The sequence below is a fragment of the Copidosoma floridanum genome, unplaced genomic scaffold (assembly GCF_036245765.1).
Source record: "Copidosoma floridanum isolate Cflo_tuat_1 unplaced genomic scaffold, Cflo_Japanese_pri ptg000020l, whole genome shotgun sequence".
Taxonomy (NCBI): domain Eukaryota; kingdom Metazoa; phylum Arthropoda; class Insecta; order Hymenoptera; family Encyrtidae; genus Copidosoma; species Copidosoma floridanum.
In genome coordinates, this window is record NW_028321897.1 from 17,223,070 (window position 1) to 17,242,115 (window position 19,046).

Consider the following 19,046-nt stretch of genomic DNA (forward strand, 5'->3'; position numbering starts at 1 on the left):
CGTCCTTAACTTGACTTAATTTTATCTTAGCATTTTGATAATCACATTTAGTTTTTGTACACCCTAAGTGTTAATTAAATTTCAGCATCATGTCCCGAAAGTCTGCGGCACGCATTGACTACCTCGTGCAGAAGCTGCAAACGTTTTCCTATAAAGTGCAAAATTTAAATGACCTTTTAAATAGCTCTTCTGTTGACTCCGTCAATGCGGGCCTGTGGCTCGCAGACCTACAAAAAATACACCAGGATTGCGTCCGATATTGCGATGAATTGACACTCAATCAACCTAATCACCCTTGTTTTGATGAGTTTTTCTCGGCTGAAATGACGTATTACACGGTATCTTCCAAAATCAAACAAATGAATCAACCTGATTTTAACAGTAGCATCACCAATACCACCATCATTGAGAGACATGAAGCCCCTAAGCTTCCAACGATCAGTGTCCCACCTTTCAGTGGCAGCCATGAAGATTGGATGTCTTTCAAAAACTCTTTTACTGATTTAATTCATTCACGCACTGACATTAGTAATATGGTAAAACTTGCTCATCTGAAAGGTTCACTGAGGGGTGAGGCACTGAGCAAGGTAGCATTTTTTCACATTTCTGCAGAAAATTACACACAGGCATGGAACGTTTCAAATGAGTTTTATGATCAGAAAAGGCTTTTATTAGAAAGACACATTGATGCCGTTATGAGTCTCCCCCCTGTTGGTAAGGCAACAGCAGCAGATTTATCCAAATTAATAGATGATGCTAAACAACACTTGAGCATTTAAGAGCAGCTAGGCGTTAACATCCATCATGAATTTGTAGTGAGAAGTTTAGTTAAATGTCTCCCCATAACAACTCGTAGAAGATGGCAAGAAACCCTAGCTTTAGACAAGTTCCCGACGTTAGATGAATTTTATAAATTTGTAGCAACCAACATTTTTAACCTTAAAGCAATAGAGCAGGAGTTTTCAACACCATCAGCTAGCAATAGAAAGCGACCCTCTGACAATTCTCAATCCTCCCAGAAGGCCAAGCGAACTCCCATTAATTTTAATGCTCGCTCCTTAGTGAGAAATGTTTCACTAAATTGTCTTAAATGTAACGAAGTTCATCGGCTTTATGTCTGCCCAGCATTTAATAACCTTGCTCTTTAGGAGCGGTGGAATTTTGTAAAGAGTAACAAAATCTGCCGTAACTGTTTGCGCTCTCATCCACTACCTTGCGAAAACGAAAGTAGATGTAGAAAGTGTAACAGGGATTATCACACCATTCTACATGCAGACAAGAAATCAAATACAACATCTCAACAACAGACCAAAGAAACACCAAACACTCCTACTCCTGCGACCCAAAAAACTGAAAGGGAACAATCAATTACATCAAAAACATGACTAGACCAGTACTCATTAGCATCATCAGCACATTCACTACACACACAGCTTATGCCGACAGCCATCTTACAGGTACAAAATCTCAAGGGTGATTTCATCTCGGCACAAGCGTTGTTAGATTCTTGTTCTACTGTCAACTTGATCACTTCTAATTTAGCAGAGTCATTAAAGCTACCTGTTAGAGACTGTTCAGTCTCAATAGGAGCTGTTGATGACTTATGCACTATTTCCAAAAAATGCATTAAGCTTAAATTTCAATCCAATCACACCAAGTTTGAAAAAGAGTAAGAATTCCTTATTGTCTCAAAAATCACTAACCTCGTGCCAGATGAAATTTTCCCTCGTGAGTTATATCACATTCCAAAAAATATACAACTAGCAGATTCTAAATTTCACATATCTCAAGCAGTTGACATATTATTGTCCTCAGGCACTACCCTAGCAGTATTAGCTGTAGGACAATTAAATATCACTTATAATACGACTAACATAATATTACAGAAAACTTGTTTAGGTTGGATAGTGGCAGGAGGCTCAGACAACATATCAACCTCAAGAAAGGCGTCTTGTGATGTAGTAAAATTAGATACCATGATAGAAAGATTCTGGCTAGTCGAAGAGATAGACACCGAACCCTCAAAGTCTCGCGATGAGATAGCTTGTGAAAAAAATTTTGTCAATAATACTCGAAGAGACCCTACAGGTCGATACATCGTGCGGCTATCTTTTCGTTGCAATAAATTTGAGTTAGGAGAATTTCGTTCTCAAGCATTAAATCGTTTTTATTCACTTGGAAGAAAATTTAAGGTAAATACCAATTTTAAAGTAGAGAATGAAAGAGTGATGCAAGAATATATCGACCTCAATCATATGTTACTAGCTAACGACACTGTAGGAGGTTATTATCTTCCTCATCATGCCATAATAAAACCATCTAGCGAGACCACCAAGCTTAGAGTAGTTTCTGATGCTTCGGCAAAGACTTTCACAGGAATTTCACTTAATGAAGTTTTACTAGTATGTCCCACCATCTAGGACAAAATATTTGAACATGTAATGAAATTCCGAGCCCACAAATACGTCATTACAGCCGACATAGCCCGAATGTATAGGCAGATTATCGTACATCCCGATGATCGAAAATATCAGCGTGTACTATGGTACCATAACCACCAAATCAGAACCTATGAACTGAATACCGTAACATTTGGCGTTTCATCAGCCCCATTTTTAGCCATACGCACAATTCAGCAGCTCGCCAACGACGAAGCATCAAATTCACCACGAGCTAGTAAAATACTCCTCAGAGATTTGTATGTGGATGATTTCATTACTGGAGCTGACACTCTCGGTGAGATTATTCAGATACGTGATGAAGTGATTGAGCTGTTGAGTCGAGGCAGATTTACGATACGACAATGGGCCTCTAATCACGAAGCTGCTCTTAACAACATTGATAAGAAATTCTTTGATTTAGACTGTTTGATAAAGGAAAATCCTGTTCAAAAAACGCTGGAAATCATTTGGAATTCTCAACATGACAAACTTCAATACAAGGTTCAAGTAATTGATCCTAAAGACACTTGCACTAAACGTAAACTCATATCTGAAATTTCTAAAATTTTTGACCCGCTTGGATTGGTAGGCCCAGTGTCGTTATATGCCAGAGTCTTAATTCAAGATTGCTGGAAATCTAAAATCACATGGGATGAGTCCCTGCCCCAGGAAATTCATACCAGATGGGCCACTGTTGCAGAACAACTACATCTGCTAGAAAAACTTTCGATTGATCGTCACATCTTGATTCAAAACTTTGCACGAGTCGAGATACACGGGTTTTGCGATGCAAGCATACGTGGGTATGGAGCATGTATTTATTTCAGGTCCATAGATGTAAAGGGCAAAGTGTTGGTAAGACTTGCATGTGCAAAATCACGCGTCGCTCCTCTCAAAAATATGACTATTCCTCGATTGGAATTATCTGCCGCATCCTTACTCAAAAAACTATACGTTACTATGCGATCTCGATTCGAGCTTCATGTCGATCGGGTAGTGCTGTGGTCCGACTCTACCATCGCACTGCATTGGATTAGCAAGGCTCCCCACTTATTAAGAACTTTTGAATCAAACAGGGTTGCGGATATTCAAACTATCGGAGCTGAGGTCCAGTGGAAACATGTGCGAACAGATGACAATCCAGCAGACGCGTTATCCAGGGGTCAACTCCCTGCAGATTTTCTCTTAAATAACACTTGGTTTTCAGGTCCGAGTTGGTTGTCCCAAGCAGAGAACACCTGGCCACCCAGTGTGGAGATATCAAGTCGAGAAGACTCTGGGTTCAAACAACGATTCTGCCTTCTAACCACAAACTCAGTGTCTGAGATCTATTCTCGTTTTTCATCATACCAGACTCTTATTAAAACTATAGCTTTAATTTTAAGATGGCGCACAAAACTTAACAAAGGATTACCAATTACCGTTGAAGAAGCACGAGAAGCAGAGCTGAAATTACTGCGTAGTATACAACACGAAAATTTCCCTGTTGAGGTAAAACGTCTGTTGACCGCTCACGACACAGAGTCTGGGCAAATTTATGTTCCTTATCGAAAAACTACCAGATTCGACAATTTACATCCATTCATAGATAACGATGGACTCTTGCGCGTGGGTGGTCGATTGAAAAATGCACAACTTGCTTACAATCAAAAACATCCAGTTTTGCTGCCAAGCAAACATCACGTAACCGATTTAATTATTCGACAATACCATCAATCTAATTCACACGGAGGAATACAATCCACTCTTTACCTAATCAGAGAACGCTTTTAGATAATTAATGGTAGAGATCAAGTTAGAAAATATATCAGACACTGTGTGGATTGTATTCGTACCAAACCTAAACCCTTACAGGCCCAAATGGCTGATTTACCCGCAGCTTGCGTAATTGAAGCCCCAGCATTTAGTCACGTTGGTGTGGACTTCTTTGGACCTCTTTATATTAAGGAAAAACAGTTTAGAAGTAGAACAACCCTTAAGGTGTATGGATGTGTTTTTGTATGCATGATGTCCAAAGCGGTTCACATTGAACTAGCACATGATCTCTCTACGGAAGGTTTTTTAGCCGCCTTTCGTAGGTTTATTAGTCGTAGGGGAATACCCGAGCACGTATATTCAGATAATGGGACAAATTTTGTAGGAGCCAATAATGAATTGAGAGAAATTGATGACTTATTTAAAACACCCGAATATGAAAACCAAATCAAAAATGACGCACTTTCTAATCGCATAACTTGGCATTTCAACCCGCCTTTATCACCTCACTTCGGCGGTCTTTGGGAAGCTGCGGTAAAGAGTTTTAAACACCATTTAAAACGCATTCTGAAAAATCAGACTCTCACATACGAACAATTGCAAACTTTACTCATTGAGATTGAGGCTATTCTAAATTCAAGACCAATATGCACTCTTTCCGCGGATCCTAATGACCCTCTAGCATTAACACCTGCTCAAATACTTATAGGAAGGTCTTTTAAAACATTACCCGAGAAAAATCTTGTTTCAGTTCCTAATAATCGTCTATCCACCCGGAACTTCATAACTAAGGCTCGACAGGACTTTTGGAATCGTTGGCATACTGACTATCTCAATGAGTTCAATATCCGTCAAAAATGGCATAAATCTTCTGGCGAAATCAAACCTGGTGCGGTCGTTATTCTCATCGAAAAGATAATTCCACATGGGCGGTGGCCGCTGGGTGTGGTTCTTGAGGTGTGTCCTGGGAACGACGGCATCGCGCGAGTAGCTCAAGCCAAAACCACGACGGGCGTTTATAAACGCAATATTACTAGTTTATGTTTATTACCGATTTCCTAAATTTAACTTGCATATTACGTATGAGATAAATTTTGCGAAGCGAATTAGTTCCATTAATAATTTTAACTTAGTCGTTGTTTCAATTACTGTTCATTTTTTAATTTAATCACTGGTTCTAGTCACTCCAAAGGAAACTCGACCGATTGTCAAGATTAGTCATAGACTTACTAAGATTGATTGTAATTTGTAGATTTAGTACAACTTAACATGTAAATGCGTTCTAGTTAAGTGAACTAGTCAATATTCTTATAATTTATCCCCATTCATTTATTTTATTTATGTTTTGCTCAAAGCTTAATGTTGATCACAATAATTCTAAATCAAAGACTTTAAATAGATTAGATTAGAGCGCTTAAAAATTAGCCTGTTTAGTTATTCATTAGTCTTATGTTTTACATCAAACAATTCAAATAAATCAAAGATACTTCGAGCGAGAGACTGAGTTTATTTATGTCAAATTGTTAACTCACATTCATTACCATTCGATGTAAAGCCAATGCAAATTCAAATATGTTAATAGTAACATTCTGCTCATATTAAGTTATATTCAACGTCATTTCGCAGCTCTCGCCCGGAGTATGTACAGTCGTACATGCCTTCATAAGGCTGACGATGCGATGACCCGTCATTGCTTCGTCAGCTTACAAGCATATATACATATTCACGGGGCGCACGCTTGTGCGCCGCCGCCATCTTAGGTCGTTACGCTCGCGTGCCTGCGTGCATGGCTGAAGCAGTCTGTTGAGACACCTTAGTGCGTGCGGAGCTCCGTTGCCTCAAATACAAATCATACTCAATATGCCCTGACACGGCAATACCTAAATCATATTCAATTCGCCCTGACACGGCAATAACACACTTAATTTGCCCTGACACGGCAATCATATCTCTCTGGGCCTTTACCGGCGTTTCTCGCGAGTGCACTCGTCGACATAGTATTAGTGTAGTCAATTTATTGTGTATCCGATAGCGTCTCAAACCCGAACAGCTGTAATTCGCGGCTTTCGTGCGTGCGTGCGTGTTTTAATTCGTAGTCGAGTCAAGTGTATGTAAATTTAGTTGTGTTCTTCAATAAAAGGGGTTTTTTTTACTGCAAGGTTTTTTCCCCTCAAAGAAACGCAGTGTCTTTATTTGTTTTCCTTTTCCTTATTTTTTAACTAGGCGAGCGAGTCACCTGCGACTCTCTCGCCACGAGACACTTGCTTTTCCGAAAACGTATTTTATCCACTTAAATACTAAAAAGAGATAAGTTGGGATTTGTCAATGCTTGCTAAGCAAACATTTTATTATTTAATAATGCTAATTAACAAGTTAATCAGGAAGCACAGTAAATTCACTAATAAATTTAATATACATACTGCATATTCATTAAAGTAAGGTTACTCGTTTGTACGTCTCAAAAGTGTTACCAATGTAAGTACTAGGGGATTGTTGTAAAAAAAATGTATTGCAATAACTTCCGTCGTAATTCTACTGGACTTAGTTCTTAACCAATACTCTTTATAGTTTTTTACGAAACAATTAGTATACAAAAGCTATAAAATAATTATTCGCTGCAAATCGCTGTCAAAGTAGAACAATTACGTAAGTTAAACAGTGACAATTCTGTAGTAATGATTCTTGACACAAGGATATGTGACCAGTGATATGTGACCAGTGATTGATCAATGCTCCTTTTCTTGCTAGTTTTTTAAACAAGCAATGACTACACACGTTAATTAATTGAAAAATAATCTTGTAAAATATTTAATACTGAAACAAATAGATAGTTATAAAATTTTTCTTTATGTTAAGCGTATTTGAGTTATCCTCATTTAACCACACTTTATGTTTTGGTTGATTCACTACATAAGTGTTGTGATGAATTCGTTGGTAACTTAAAGTAAGTTTGTTATTAAGGTCGTGAAAGAAGATTTTTCTACCAAAAAAAAAAAAAAAAAAAATGAAAGCATACGGTTGTTATATTTCCTTCGATTAACTGAACAGCATTATGTGTAACGATGGCATTTCTCGAGAACCGCGTGTAGAGCGATTTTTTCTGACACGAACCCCGTTGAAATTGATTTTTGAGGGCGAATAGCGTTTGAATGAGAGCCGATTAAAAATACGTTCCAAACTACCCCTAAATGGTTTCAAAAGGCTATAGCACCCCTGCATTAACTCACGATGTTGCCACATTGTCATTGGAGCTTAGTTGGTAAACAGTGAGAACTATATCCATGTGCGCACGCAAGAGCGTCAGCTATTGCTGGTAACTTGATGGTTAGATGTAAAAAGGTAAATATTGTCTACTCCTTATGTTGTCTGTTGTTTGCCCACGCGCTTACTGTCTTTCGCACTCTCATGTTGGACAAAAACATCTTTGAATTTTTATACTTATAAGTTATGTTACCCCAAGACAAAGTAAAGGACAATATCAGTAGGGATTTTTCCACTCTACACAATAGTATGTGTGCAAAAACAGTCGACCTCTCGGTCAAGAATATTGTTGTTAGGTATGTCTTGCATGCGTTTCTGGGTATGCCAGAATGAATGAAACAAATTCTCAACTCAGAATGATCTTATTTTAAGTGTCACATACATGCGTTTACAGTACCCAAAAAAAAATTTAATTTAAAGCCCGTGCTGTATTCCGCAAATGCTGCCAGCAGTTAAGCTACGTAGGTCGTGGTACGCCCATGATCGGGTGGCGCTAGTGTCAACCCGTTCTAACTGTTACTGTTGGTACGTTCAGCATATAAACAAACTCTGAAATATCGATGTAGCATTGGAGTATAATTATAAACCGAAGTTTGTTGACATTTAGAACACATTGACAGTTAGTACACGTTGGCAGTAGCGCTGCCTGTCGGCGTTAAAATAAACTACGTAACTTAACTGCTGGCAGCATTTGCAAAAAAAGCCCATAATGTATGATGCACTCGTGTTATAATTTCCATGCAACACTTAGAAATAGCTCCACCAACGGGAAAAATTTGTTATGCTAACTCAGTAAAGCACATACATTTATAATAGGACCACTTTTTTTTTTAAAAAGCAGCAAAAAAATTACTGCTTGCTCAAATCTTGATCACAAAAAAAAAAAACTAGCTTAGTTATAAGAGATCCGTTAATGCATTAAAAAACGTTAAAGGTGTCATGGCCCGTAAGAGACTATGTTATTCTTAAAACTAAGTTTTTACCCAGACGGTTAGCGATGATTCAGAATAATGCACAGAGCTGAAGCACCACTACTTCTTTCAGTACAGATGGGGCACTTAGGGGGGTACTTCCCGAGTAATTCGCAGGCACTTCCTGGGTACTTGGCAGGTACTTCCCAGATACTTCCCGAGTACTTTGCGGGTACTTCCTGGGTACTTGGTAAGTACTTCGAGGGCACTTCCCGGGTACTTGGTGAGTACTTACCGGGCACTCGGCGGGCACTTGGTGGGGACTTTCCGAGCACTTTGTGGGTTTTTCCTGGGCACTTGGCAGGTACTTGGCAGGGACTTCCCAGGCACTTTCCAGGTACTTCCCTTGTACTTGGCGGGTACTTTCCAGGCACTTGGCGAGTACTTCCCGGGCACTTGGCGGGTACTTCCTGGGTAATTGGCAGGTACTTCCCGCGCACTTGGCGTGTTCTTGGCGGGTACTTCTCCGACACTTAAGTTTTCTTATTTAATTTGATTTAATTGCTTTTTTATTTCGATTAAACTTATTGGCTGTATGTTGTAAACTATTTTTCATTCTCACAGTGTCGATTTATATTGATGGTTAGGTTTTAACTAAATGAAGATGTACATCAACCAAACATTTTATTACTGTGAAATTTTCAAATTATTATTTAATACACTGAAAAGTTTATAATTTTTTCGAATAGATGCTCTATAAATTTTAATGAAATGATAAGATAGTATTTGAAGCATTATAAAACGTATTATTTTAAAGCACGTAAATTTGGATGATAAATAATTGATTTTTATGAGCAATATCAACTTCAATATACTTTGATTATTGCAATTCATGAAAGGACTCGTTCTAAATCGTGTACAGATAGCATACCCAGGAACGCAAGCAAAACATACCTAACAACAATATTTTTGACCGAGAGGTCGACTATTTTTGCAACAATACTATCGTGTAGAGCGGAAAAATCTCGACTGATATGGTCTTTTTCTTTAATTTAAGGTAACATTACTTATAAGTATAAAAATTCAAAGAGGTTTTTGTCCAGTATGAGAGTGAGACAGACAGTAAGCGCGTGGACAAACAGCTGACAACATAAAGAGCAGACAATGCTTATCTTTTTACATCCAACCTTTAAGTTACCAGCAGTAGCTGACGCTCTTGCGTGCGCACATGGATATAGTTCTAACTGCTTACTGACTAAGCTCCAATGACAATGTGGCAACATCACGAGTTGATGCGGGGGTGCTACCCTTCCAACCCCATTGAGGGGTAGTTTGGAACGTATTTTTAATCGGCTCTTATTTAAAAGCTATTCACCCTAAAAAATTAATTCCAACGGGGTTTGCGTCAGAAAAAATCGCTTTACACGCGGTTCTCGGGAAATGCCACCGTTACATATCATGCTGTATGATACAGGTAGATATGTGGTTTTATCTAACGGCTCAAGCTTAAGTCAAGTCTTGCACTGCCAAAAGCAATTGATATCGAGGACACTATAGTAGCGAGCTGTTTTTTAAACTTCCATCTGCCCAAAGGGAATCCCCACTTCCCTTGGTAGTGCCCACCTATGTAATAACCTGCTTCGTACCTCCTCTATTCCTGAGCCACAGAGAAAGGCTCTCACGTGATAATTCCTAATAATATATATACACTGTACTCACAAGCCAAACTCTTTATTCGATAATAAAACTACTGTCTTCTTGCTCCTTTGCCATAATTAAGGAAATTTAAATCAAAAAACTCTTTATTGTCTTGCATAACGGAAAAATACACCTTTTTTAAGTTTTATTGAGTTTATAATATATTATAATTTTCTAAAGTTATACTTTTATAGACTTAGTATACACAAGTGTGAATCGAGGAGTTTAGTTAGGTGACTTTAAGAAAATGTGCAATAAAAGTGGATTTTGCATGTTACTACATTTTCATCCTATTCACTTGTTAAAGTGCTTCGCACATTTTTCCCTCCACACTATACGACACGATGGTGTGGTTGTTGTATATTGGTGCCCAAGTTTCGTATGATTTTCTTCTTACTGATAGCGCAAGGTGCAATTCTGCAACCGTAGTAATACTTCACGCCCAGTAACTCAATTTAGCCTCAGAGGGTACAAAAAACTGTTCTGCCCGTGAGCCCAAAGTAATAACAAGGACGTAAAGTGTGACCCGAGGGCGTAAAGCGGCAGTTACACTTTGTGCCAAAAAAAACCTTACAACTAGACAATATTTATTTACTAATTTTTTTCTTTAGTTACTTTTTTTACTTATCGAAAGGTATGTTTTAGCAAGGTGGCTTTCCTATATATTATTAAATATATACTAATTGATAGTTTATTTGTTACTATCACACTATTAACATATGCCTTTCGAATATTTTTTTGTGTCCAATTATACAATTATAGATTTTTAAGAGTCTTTTTCTTATACAAATTTTCCATTTCTGATTAAGAAGGTATTTTGACTAGTTATGATTTTAGTTATAATTGTAGTGACATTATAGTAATAATGATAATTAAAAAAAATGTTTTTTGTGAATTTTGATGTTTCGCATCGTTTGATTTCTCGTACAAAAACAGGAATTGAAAAAAAAATATGCTATAGCTTATTCTCAAGCCAAGATACAAGAAATTTATGTTTTTCACAATCACAGACTAATAATTTAAATTGTTCATTGCAATAAAATTGTACTTTATCTCCATTTATTTCAGCATCACACTGCTGATAAATTTCATCAATTTCATTAAAAAAAAATCAAAAAAATAAAGAAAGTCTCATTTTAACAGATAAGGTAGCTTAGTGCTCTTATCTGTACCTCTCTCTTGCAACTGGGTGGCTGACCAGTTGCAGTGCACACATGTCGATATACTGGCTGTGGCCAGCATTTGGATCTGACTCAGTTGTTTTACAAAACTATCTCGTTACAAATGTAGTATTTATTGGATACATTAAGATTTTTTTTTTGTAACTGACATCAACTTCGGCAACAACTAGTGCCTGTTTTTTAATTTTCATATTAAATAATTTTATTTTAAATTTTGCGTTACATGAGTATCAATTTGTTGTCCCTTCTGTCTGGTTTCTAACGTAGGGTTGGTTTTTAGAAATTACGTAGGTAATTTTAATGAATCGTCGTATTTGCAATCTTCTAGAATTTGTGCATAAGGTGGGTTCAAAAAGATCGTCACTACTTGACCTTGACCTTCTCATGTGGGGGCTGGTGCGTAGGTGGACTCTCTTGAAATCTGCGTGGTGAGAGTGTGGAGAAGCTAAACGAAGGAAATTCATAAAAAGTTTAACGAACTGTCCTTTAAGAAAAAACTTGCAGAATTTCTATTAAAATCTTACTATGATCTGCCAAAGAAACTGTAACTGTGTTAAATCACTATCAAAGTTATATATTAGTCAGCTACAAAGTTACAAATAGATCTTCTTACAAACAAAATTATCTTTATTTTGCTTAATTTCTAAGGAACGAAGCTTCTTTTTCTCATGTTATAAGTTTTGAGCTTATAAAGGACAGACCGCAAAAAGTGTACCAAGACTTTTTTCTGACCCCACTACAGTAATACAGCTATGTGTAATGCTATATACATAGCCGCAGGTAGTTCTATCTATCTTTATGCGCACGCACCAAAGGACCCGACGGCTCTCTTTTATTCGGCCTCTTTCACTTGTACTTGGCCAGTAGCTCCTACTCGCCACGCTCCGTATTGTTAGGACTACCTACACATTTACAGCGGCCTCTAAAAGTATATGTATACGTCCAGCTTGACTCATTAGTCTTTTCCTACTTCCCACACCTCGCGCTATTGTACAGATTTGCACTGGCTGTAAGAGTGGCTGTTAAGCTTATCACCCGAAAACAAAATAAAAGATACAATCTTATGTTTTTCAGTAGAGAAACAATTGATTATTTCCCAATTGAATTTTTTTAGGAAAATGGAAAAAACTGTTTTGTCAAAATTCAAAGTTGATTTTATTTATTAATTTAACAATTAATTGTTCGTTGTTAAATTTTTTAGCTTTATTTCCACTTACGTAACTAGTAGAAAAATTTGACGACCGTTAACTTTTTTGTCATCAAGTTTCTTACAAAATAGACGTTTTGAACGATTCATTATATATTGATATAACACACTTATGGTAACAAAGGACGAAGAACAACTTTTTTTAACCAAAATCCTTCGATCACCGTAAAAAATTATACTTCTATGTCAATTTTAAAGTAATTATGAGAAAATATGAATGTAAACTTGTTCAATAAAATGTTACTTAAAAAATTGAAAAGTATTCATTAGTTTTTTATTAGTTTTACAGTAAAACTTTAAAATGTTATTACAAAATTATATGTCGGTTGATAAGAATAGTTTTGCTGTTGTGTTAAAACAGTCACAATTTACGTATTTCTTCTTTCCTGATTTTGGAGGAAGTGGGCGAACACCGAACAATATTTTTTACTGTACGTGAACCAAATTCATACTAAAATATCTGATTTATTTTTAAATGGTCCTGTAAGTAATTTGTTATTTATTCTATACATGATAAGTATATTTTATAATTTATTTTTTATTTTCATAACTTGATATTTTATTTTATACGTTATAAGTGTGTGTAGCAAATGTATGTAAAAAAGCTAATAGAACTTTGTTTCAACCTGGAGTAAGTACACCTTTCACGACTGATTCTTTTTTTGAACTTCTGTTAGTCTCACTTTTTTCATATTGCCTCTCTTGGTAAGGTTGTGACAGTCTAATTAATCATTCTCATGTAATTTTGTGTCAGTATTATTGTTACAACTGTTACAACAATTTCTTCTTTCTTGTTATCATGGGTAATTAGTTTATTAATTTATTTATTTCCTGATTCAACACGAAATGCTAGTAGCTATGACCCATGTTACTCAGTATGACACTCTAAGAAATGTCCATAATGTTTTTTAACAATGTAACGAGCTAAGCTACAAAGAGCTCTGAGCTCTGAACTATCTTCGGGAAATGAGTTCTAAATAAAGAGAAAAGTTCTATATTATTTGAATCTTCAAGGTGCTCGATATAACACAAAATTTCGTTTTAAACAGAAAAGATATATTTACATGCAAGTGAAAGTATCGAGGTCTTTATTCAATTGTTATGAATTATCTTTAAGGAAAAAAATTGAATGAAATTTTAACTCTACTTTTAAGTGCCCACTGCATAAAAGTAATAAAAATCTTCATTTTAGAGGATGAGCTTTTTTCCTGTAATAAAATAAAGAGATTCTTAGTGAAGATTGATTTATTAAGCATAATTAGTTAAAAACTACGCTTATAACTAAAAAAGAATAATGTTAAACAACTTATAAAAACTAAAATGCTAGCTGTAGGCCGTGTTTTGACACATGTGCACTATAACCGTTCAGTCCCCTAGTCAAAAAAAAAGAGTACAGATGGGAGTGCTAAGCTGCTATGGCTGCTAACATGCGACATCCTTGATTTTTTTTCAACATCATTTCCAATGTTATTGGTAATTAATGGGCTTTAGCAGTGTGATGCAGAAATACTTGAGTATGATACATGTTAAATTATCGTAATTATTAACTTTATCATACGGTAAAAACTAGATTTTCGTGGATTTGGGTCTTACAAACTCTGACGGGTCACGGGGCCAGCAGACTGTCCCACACTTAATTTGTTCAATGAAAAAAAATTATAGTGTTAGGATTTGTAAAATGAATGTCAACGTACCTTTTTTTAGCTGGTTATATTCTATATGATCCTTCAGCACCACTTCTTTTTGCATTATTAGTTTTACGTAGTATTAGCTTATAAGAATTTTTGCACTATTTGTTATAACTAGTTTTTTAAATTAATTATAACAATAAAGAATAACGCTTTGGTTATCCCTTGACACTTCCAATAACTATAAAGCTTACGGTCGGATTTCTTAGATGATGACTTTTGTTATATATGACGCTTTTAAGAGTCTTGAACTTTCATCATTCAGAAAACAAATATCATGTAAAGTAGAATAAAATAAAAACTTTTAACTTTACATAAATCATCTCTTAACAGCCTACACTTTTCAAAATAATCACCTTCCTCGGTAAGTATATATATATATATATATATATATATATATATATATATTACAACAAACTAATTAGTAAAGCTAACCATGGTAAAATAAATACTTAATTAAAAATTAAGAAAAAGTTTTTAGTTTTCACCTTCTGAAATTCTTAACATTATTGTTAACCTCTATTGGCAATATATTTAAATATACATAGAAGCTAGAAAAAAAGACGTATAACAATTTAGATGTCTATTTTCTTTATTCTGCATTTTTTTTTTTTTTTAATAAATAAAGTATTATAATACACTTAAATTAGTAATAATTATTCTAGAGAATAATAACAGTTATTTGGGAATGCGTCTTTCGGAAGGATAATAGGACTCCGTATGATTTGTGACTCTTAATGTATTTCCTTTTTTGCTTGGTCGTTGGGCTTTTCTTGTTAATGATTAATATGTTAAGTGTTTTAAGGTTTGCTGTGACACCTGTTTTCAGGCAAAGCTAATTGTATTAGTCGTATTTGACTAGGCTAACATTTTTGGCATGATGTGCCCGTATTCTAAAGTTTCGTCTGTGTTGTGCGCAAAAGACTATGCATTTTAAGGTTACTTTTGTTTCAAAAGTGTCCACGCTATATTGCGATACAATTTTGTGTCACGGCTTTTTTAACTATCCCTGTATAAAAACTTTGACCCATACATTTTCATTCCTCTAAAGAATCTTCCTGTCAGTTCTCTGTTACAATAAGTAGCAAAACTTAAATACAATTGATTTTCATCATTGCATATAGCAACAAGTGGGTAGTAGTTTAGATTGCTTAGAGTGCCAAAAGTCATTAACAAGTCATATCCAGATTGATAATGAGTGGCAAATTAGATACTACGTTCCTCCAAAGTGGATCACGGTCTTTAGGAGCATCGTCATTATTGGCTGCCTATTTGTTCTCTGTATTTTAAACTTTCACATTCTTTGGCTGCTGGGTTTTACAATATGCTGTTGTGTGGTGCAAGTCTTCTGCCCATTTAGACGTTTCATATGTTATATAAGCGAGGAGAACGCTTTTCCATGTTTGTCACTTAGTTAGAAAAAATATATTCTCTATTACGTTAAGAAAATTCTGTAATACAATTGGTTATATGGGGTTCTCATACAGACGCTTATTGTAGTCCCGGTACGACTCACTCTCACATATCAAAGTATTGGAGTAGTTCCTTCTTCATAATCTTTTGTAGGAATTTTCACTGGCGTAGGCAATTTTATAATTTTACGAAGCACTGGAGTTCCGACATTATGTGGCATTTGTTTTTTTTGTGCTGATGATTTATTTAACGCTTCTATTTTATTAGTCAGTGCTGCATTTAGTGTTGCTGCCTCAACCGTTGCATTTCGTAGATAGTAGTGTTCAGCACTGAATCTGGTGTATGGTGTAATGCATAGCTATTCCTTTAAGGTAGCATCAGACCAAAATTGTTTAAGGATTCCTTTATTTTATGTTTATCGACCGAATCTTAGTGACTATGTGCTTCCGACGTTTATTTTCCAAAATTTTATGAATTCTGATTAATTTATTATTTATCAAAAACGTTGGTGATGTTGCCTGATTTCTCATTATATCTAATAAACAAGGTAGTAAATCATATAGTACCTATAGCGTTGGTTATGCGCTTAAACTGTTAGCAACAACTTATGCCTTCGTTAGTAAACGAAACACAAGCCTATAACTCAAATAACTCAAAGCATAGGGTTCCTGTTTTATAGACTGCACTATTTCGGAATACTGGAGTATCTCTTTTAGCATAAGTCAACTATAATTTCACTGCATTAGTTTATTAAACTGGAGTCTATTAGCCATTGCTTTGCCAATGTTTGGGCTTTGTTTACCCATTATCAATGTTATTTTGTAAATAACGTGAATTTTGTAAATGATGGGTGTAATGACGATTATTGATTGATAGATGTACATGTATAAATGTTGTTGTTGTATACGTTGTGCTGTTGATAAGTGTGATAATTCAAAGGTTATGTGTTGAATGTAAATATAAAAATAAGATTATGTTTACGGACTAGTCGGATGTTGGTCAGGGAATACATTGATAGATACAATTATTGCTTATAATGCTATGTCAAAATATTTACGAATTGACAATACAACACAATATAATTAAAAAAAAGTACTCATACATGCTACAACTCAATATTGGAAACAAAAAAACCAAATTTTAATATAAAGCAACATGCAACTGTAATACGATACATTATGCGTTTTCATCGCAAAGCAACCATTTTTTTTTTCTTATAAGCAAAACATAAAATTTTACATTTTCTATTATGAGTCTTAAAAATCAAACTAGACAATAAAGTGCAAAGAAGAAAAAAAACTCACACTATGATTATTAACTAAGTTCGAAATAGCTTGTTGGTCTTACGCAGCGTAGAATTGAAATCTTTAAATGAATCGATGTATTTTTTTTTTATAATGGAGCTCCTTAAATGGCATGGTTGAATTATTTGGTTTATTTTTTTCCACTGTTGATTTTAACTCGTAAATCGATGATTTTGATAAAGGTTGACATTGTTTCTGAATTTCGTGTACACTGTTGTCTTCTGCATGTAATAACATGTCTTTGATATGTCGTTTACTTAACTTACTAACATACGGGATGAGTCACTTTTTTGCTCATTTTATATATTATACTCCTGTCAATTCATTTGGCGTATCTCGTGCGATCCTTGAGTTCATCGTTCTGCAACGCTAGAAAAGCTCTTTCAGGATCTATGTTTTTAACATATCCATTGAATAATCTTTCCCACTGATCTTTACTGGTATAACAATATTTTTGAGTACTAAATTTAGAGAAATGGTTCAAGAATTCTCTTTCCTTTTTTTTTTTTTTTTTTTTTATATGCTAGGAAAAAAGACATAAGTCTTTTTGAATTGATGTTTTGTACATCATTGTCACTCTTTGGTGATGTGAGTGAGGAAAACTATTTAGAATCGTTCTGCTCGAAAGAAAACTAGTATCAAATAATTATTGATTTGTAAGTATATTTTTAACTTTTGGGGCCATACAACGAAGGTGTAACAAGCTCCATGTCTTAATAGCAGGTCTAGATTGAGTTGATGTAGCAATTTTTCAATTCTCTCCAATGTCGACATAAGGTTCAGTTGCTTCGTATTTTTTGGGCTTTGCTTTATGGTTACACAGTATTTATTATGTTCAATAGTGCTGTTTTAAGATTTGTTAGTTACACTATCTTTATATGGAAATGGTTTATTTCTATATTGTAAATACAATTAGAAAAACCAAACGGTGTGATGCAGTATCAAAGGTTCTCTAAATTCTTGAGTAGGTGTGTGTTCAAATATGAATTTTTCAATATAAGGCCACATCACTATCCTAAGGTCAGCTTCTTAAATTTTAGTGATACCAAGTCGTTCATAGTGGAATCCAGGGTTTATTTAAAGTGGTTCTATGTTATATTTTCCATGATTTGCATGGTTAAAACCTGCACAACCTGCAACCACTATTAGACAATTTAATGCTTCTTGTTGTTGTTTCTCTGAAAGACATAAAGAGTATGATTTTTTTATCATATTATTATCAAAAAACTAGTATTAATTATTCTCTGGGTTTCCGTATGGTTCCATTATCCTTTTACTTTAGGAAATACACTATTCGTTTCTAAAACTGTTCTGACTTTTAGAGATTCATTATAGGATCAATAAAATTCATAGAATCATAATTCCTTTTTTACCTTAATGTGATCTCCTGGTGTAACATTTAAAGGTTTTTATATGTTATAGTATCTTATTTTTACTTGTAACGACATTCTCATTTGTTGATTCTCTGTCACCATGAGCATTTCTTTAAATCACTTAATAAGATCTTGTAAATGTAATGTATGGAGTTATAACCTTTTATGTTTAGGTATTATAAATGGTAAATTTTTTTTTTTTCTAAATACTTGTTTACAGGGTTTACAGGGTTTTAAATTTATTGCTGCATGTTTACTAATATAATACGTATAAGCAAAAAATTTGGGCATATTGTTCTAGCTATCATGAGTTTTAGATTTAGTTCTGATCTAGTCAGCAACGGCATCATGACCTCACTCTAGTAATCCGATGGTATCTATAGTCACTTCATCAAATCTTGTTTCCATCTGCTCAATCTTTTTTTCTTTACATTGACTGCATTGTCAGACGTCACCCAGAATATGATTTCTCATGCCTAGCCAATAAAGTCGTTTTCTCATTTTCCAACGAGTTTAATTTATTTGAATATGTCCTCCAATAGGACTGTCATGTTTGTATTATTTCATTACGGTTTTAAATTGGTGCAAACTTAACTTTTCTATAACAGACAGTAATTTGTGTAGGTATTTGATCAAAAGTTACAAATAACATTTCTGCTTTTAATCCAGGTCTTCACTTATAAGGGTTGACAATTTTTTACGTCCTTCATAAAGTGTTGCTAATATTTGGCCAGCTACTACTTTTTTTAATTTTTGAATAACTAAGGTCCAGTGCACCTATTAATCTTAATAGTCTTGAGACATATGTAACTGT

At 35.0% G+C, this 19,046-nt stretch overlaps 1 protein-coding gene across 1 annotated transcript in view; it reads right to left on the minus strand.

Annotated features, from left to right (window-relative positions):
- Nucleotides 1-19,046, minus strand: part of Nhe2 (Na[+]/H[+] hydrogen exchanger 2) — a 1,770,486-nt gene that overhangs the window by 376,387 nt on the left and 1,375,053 nt on the right. The window contains exon 17 of the mRNA XM_089593690.1: nucleotides 11,099-11,141. Within this exon, the coding sequence (XP_089449816.1) occupies nucleotides 11,099-11,141 (43 nt within the window). The remainder of the gene's footprint in view (nucleotides 1-11,098; nucleotides 11,142-19,046) is intronic.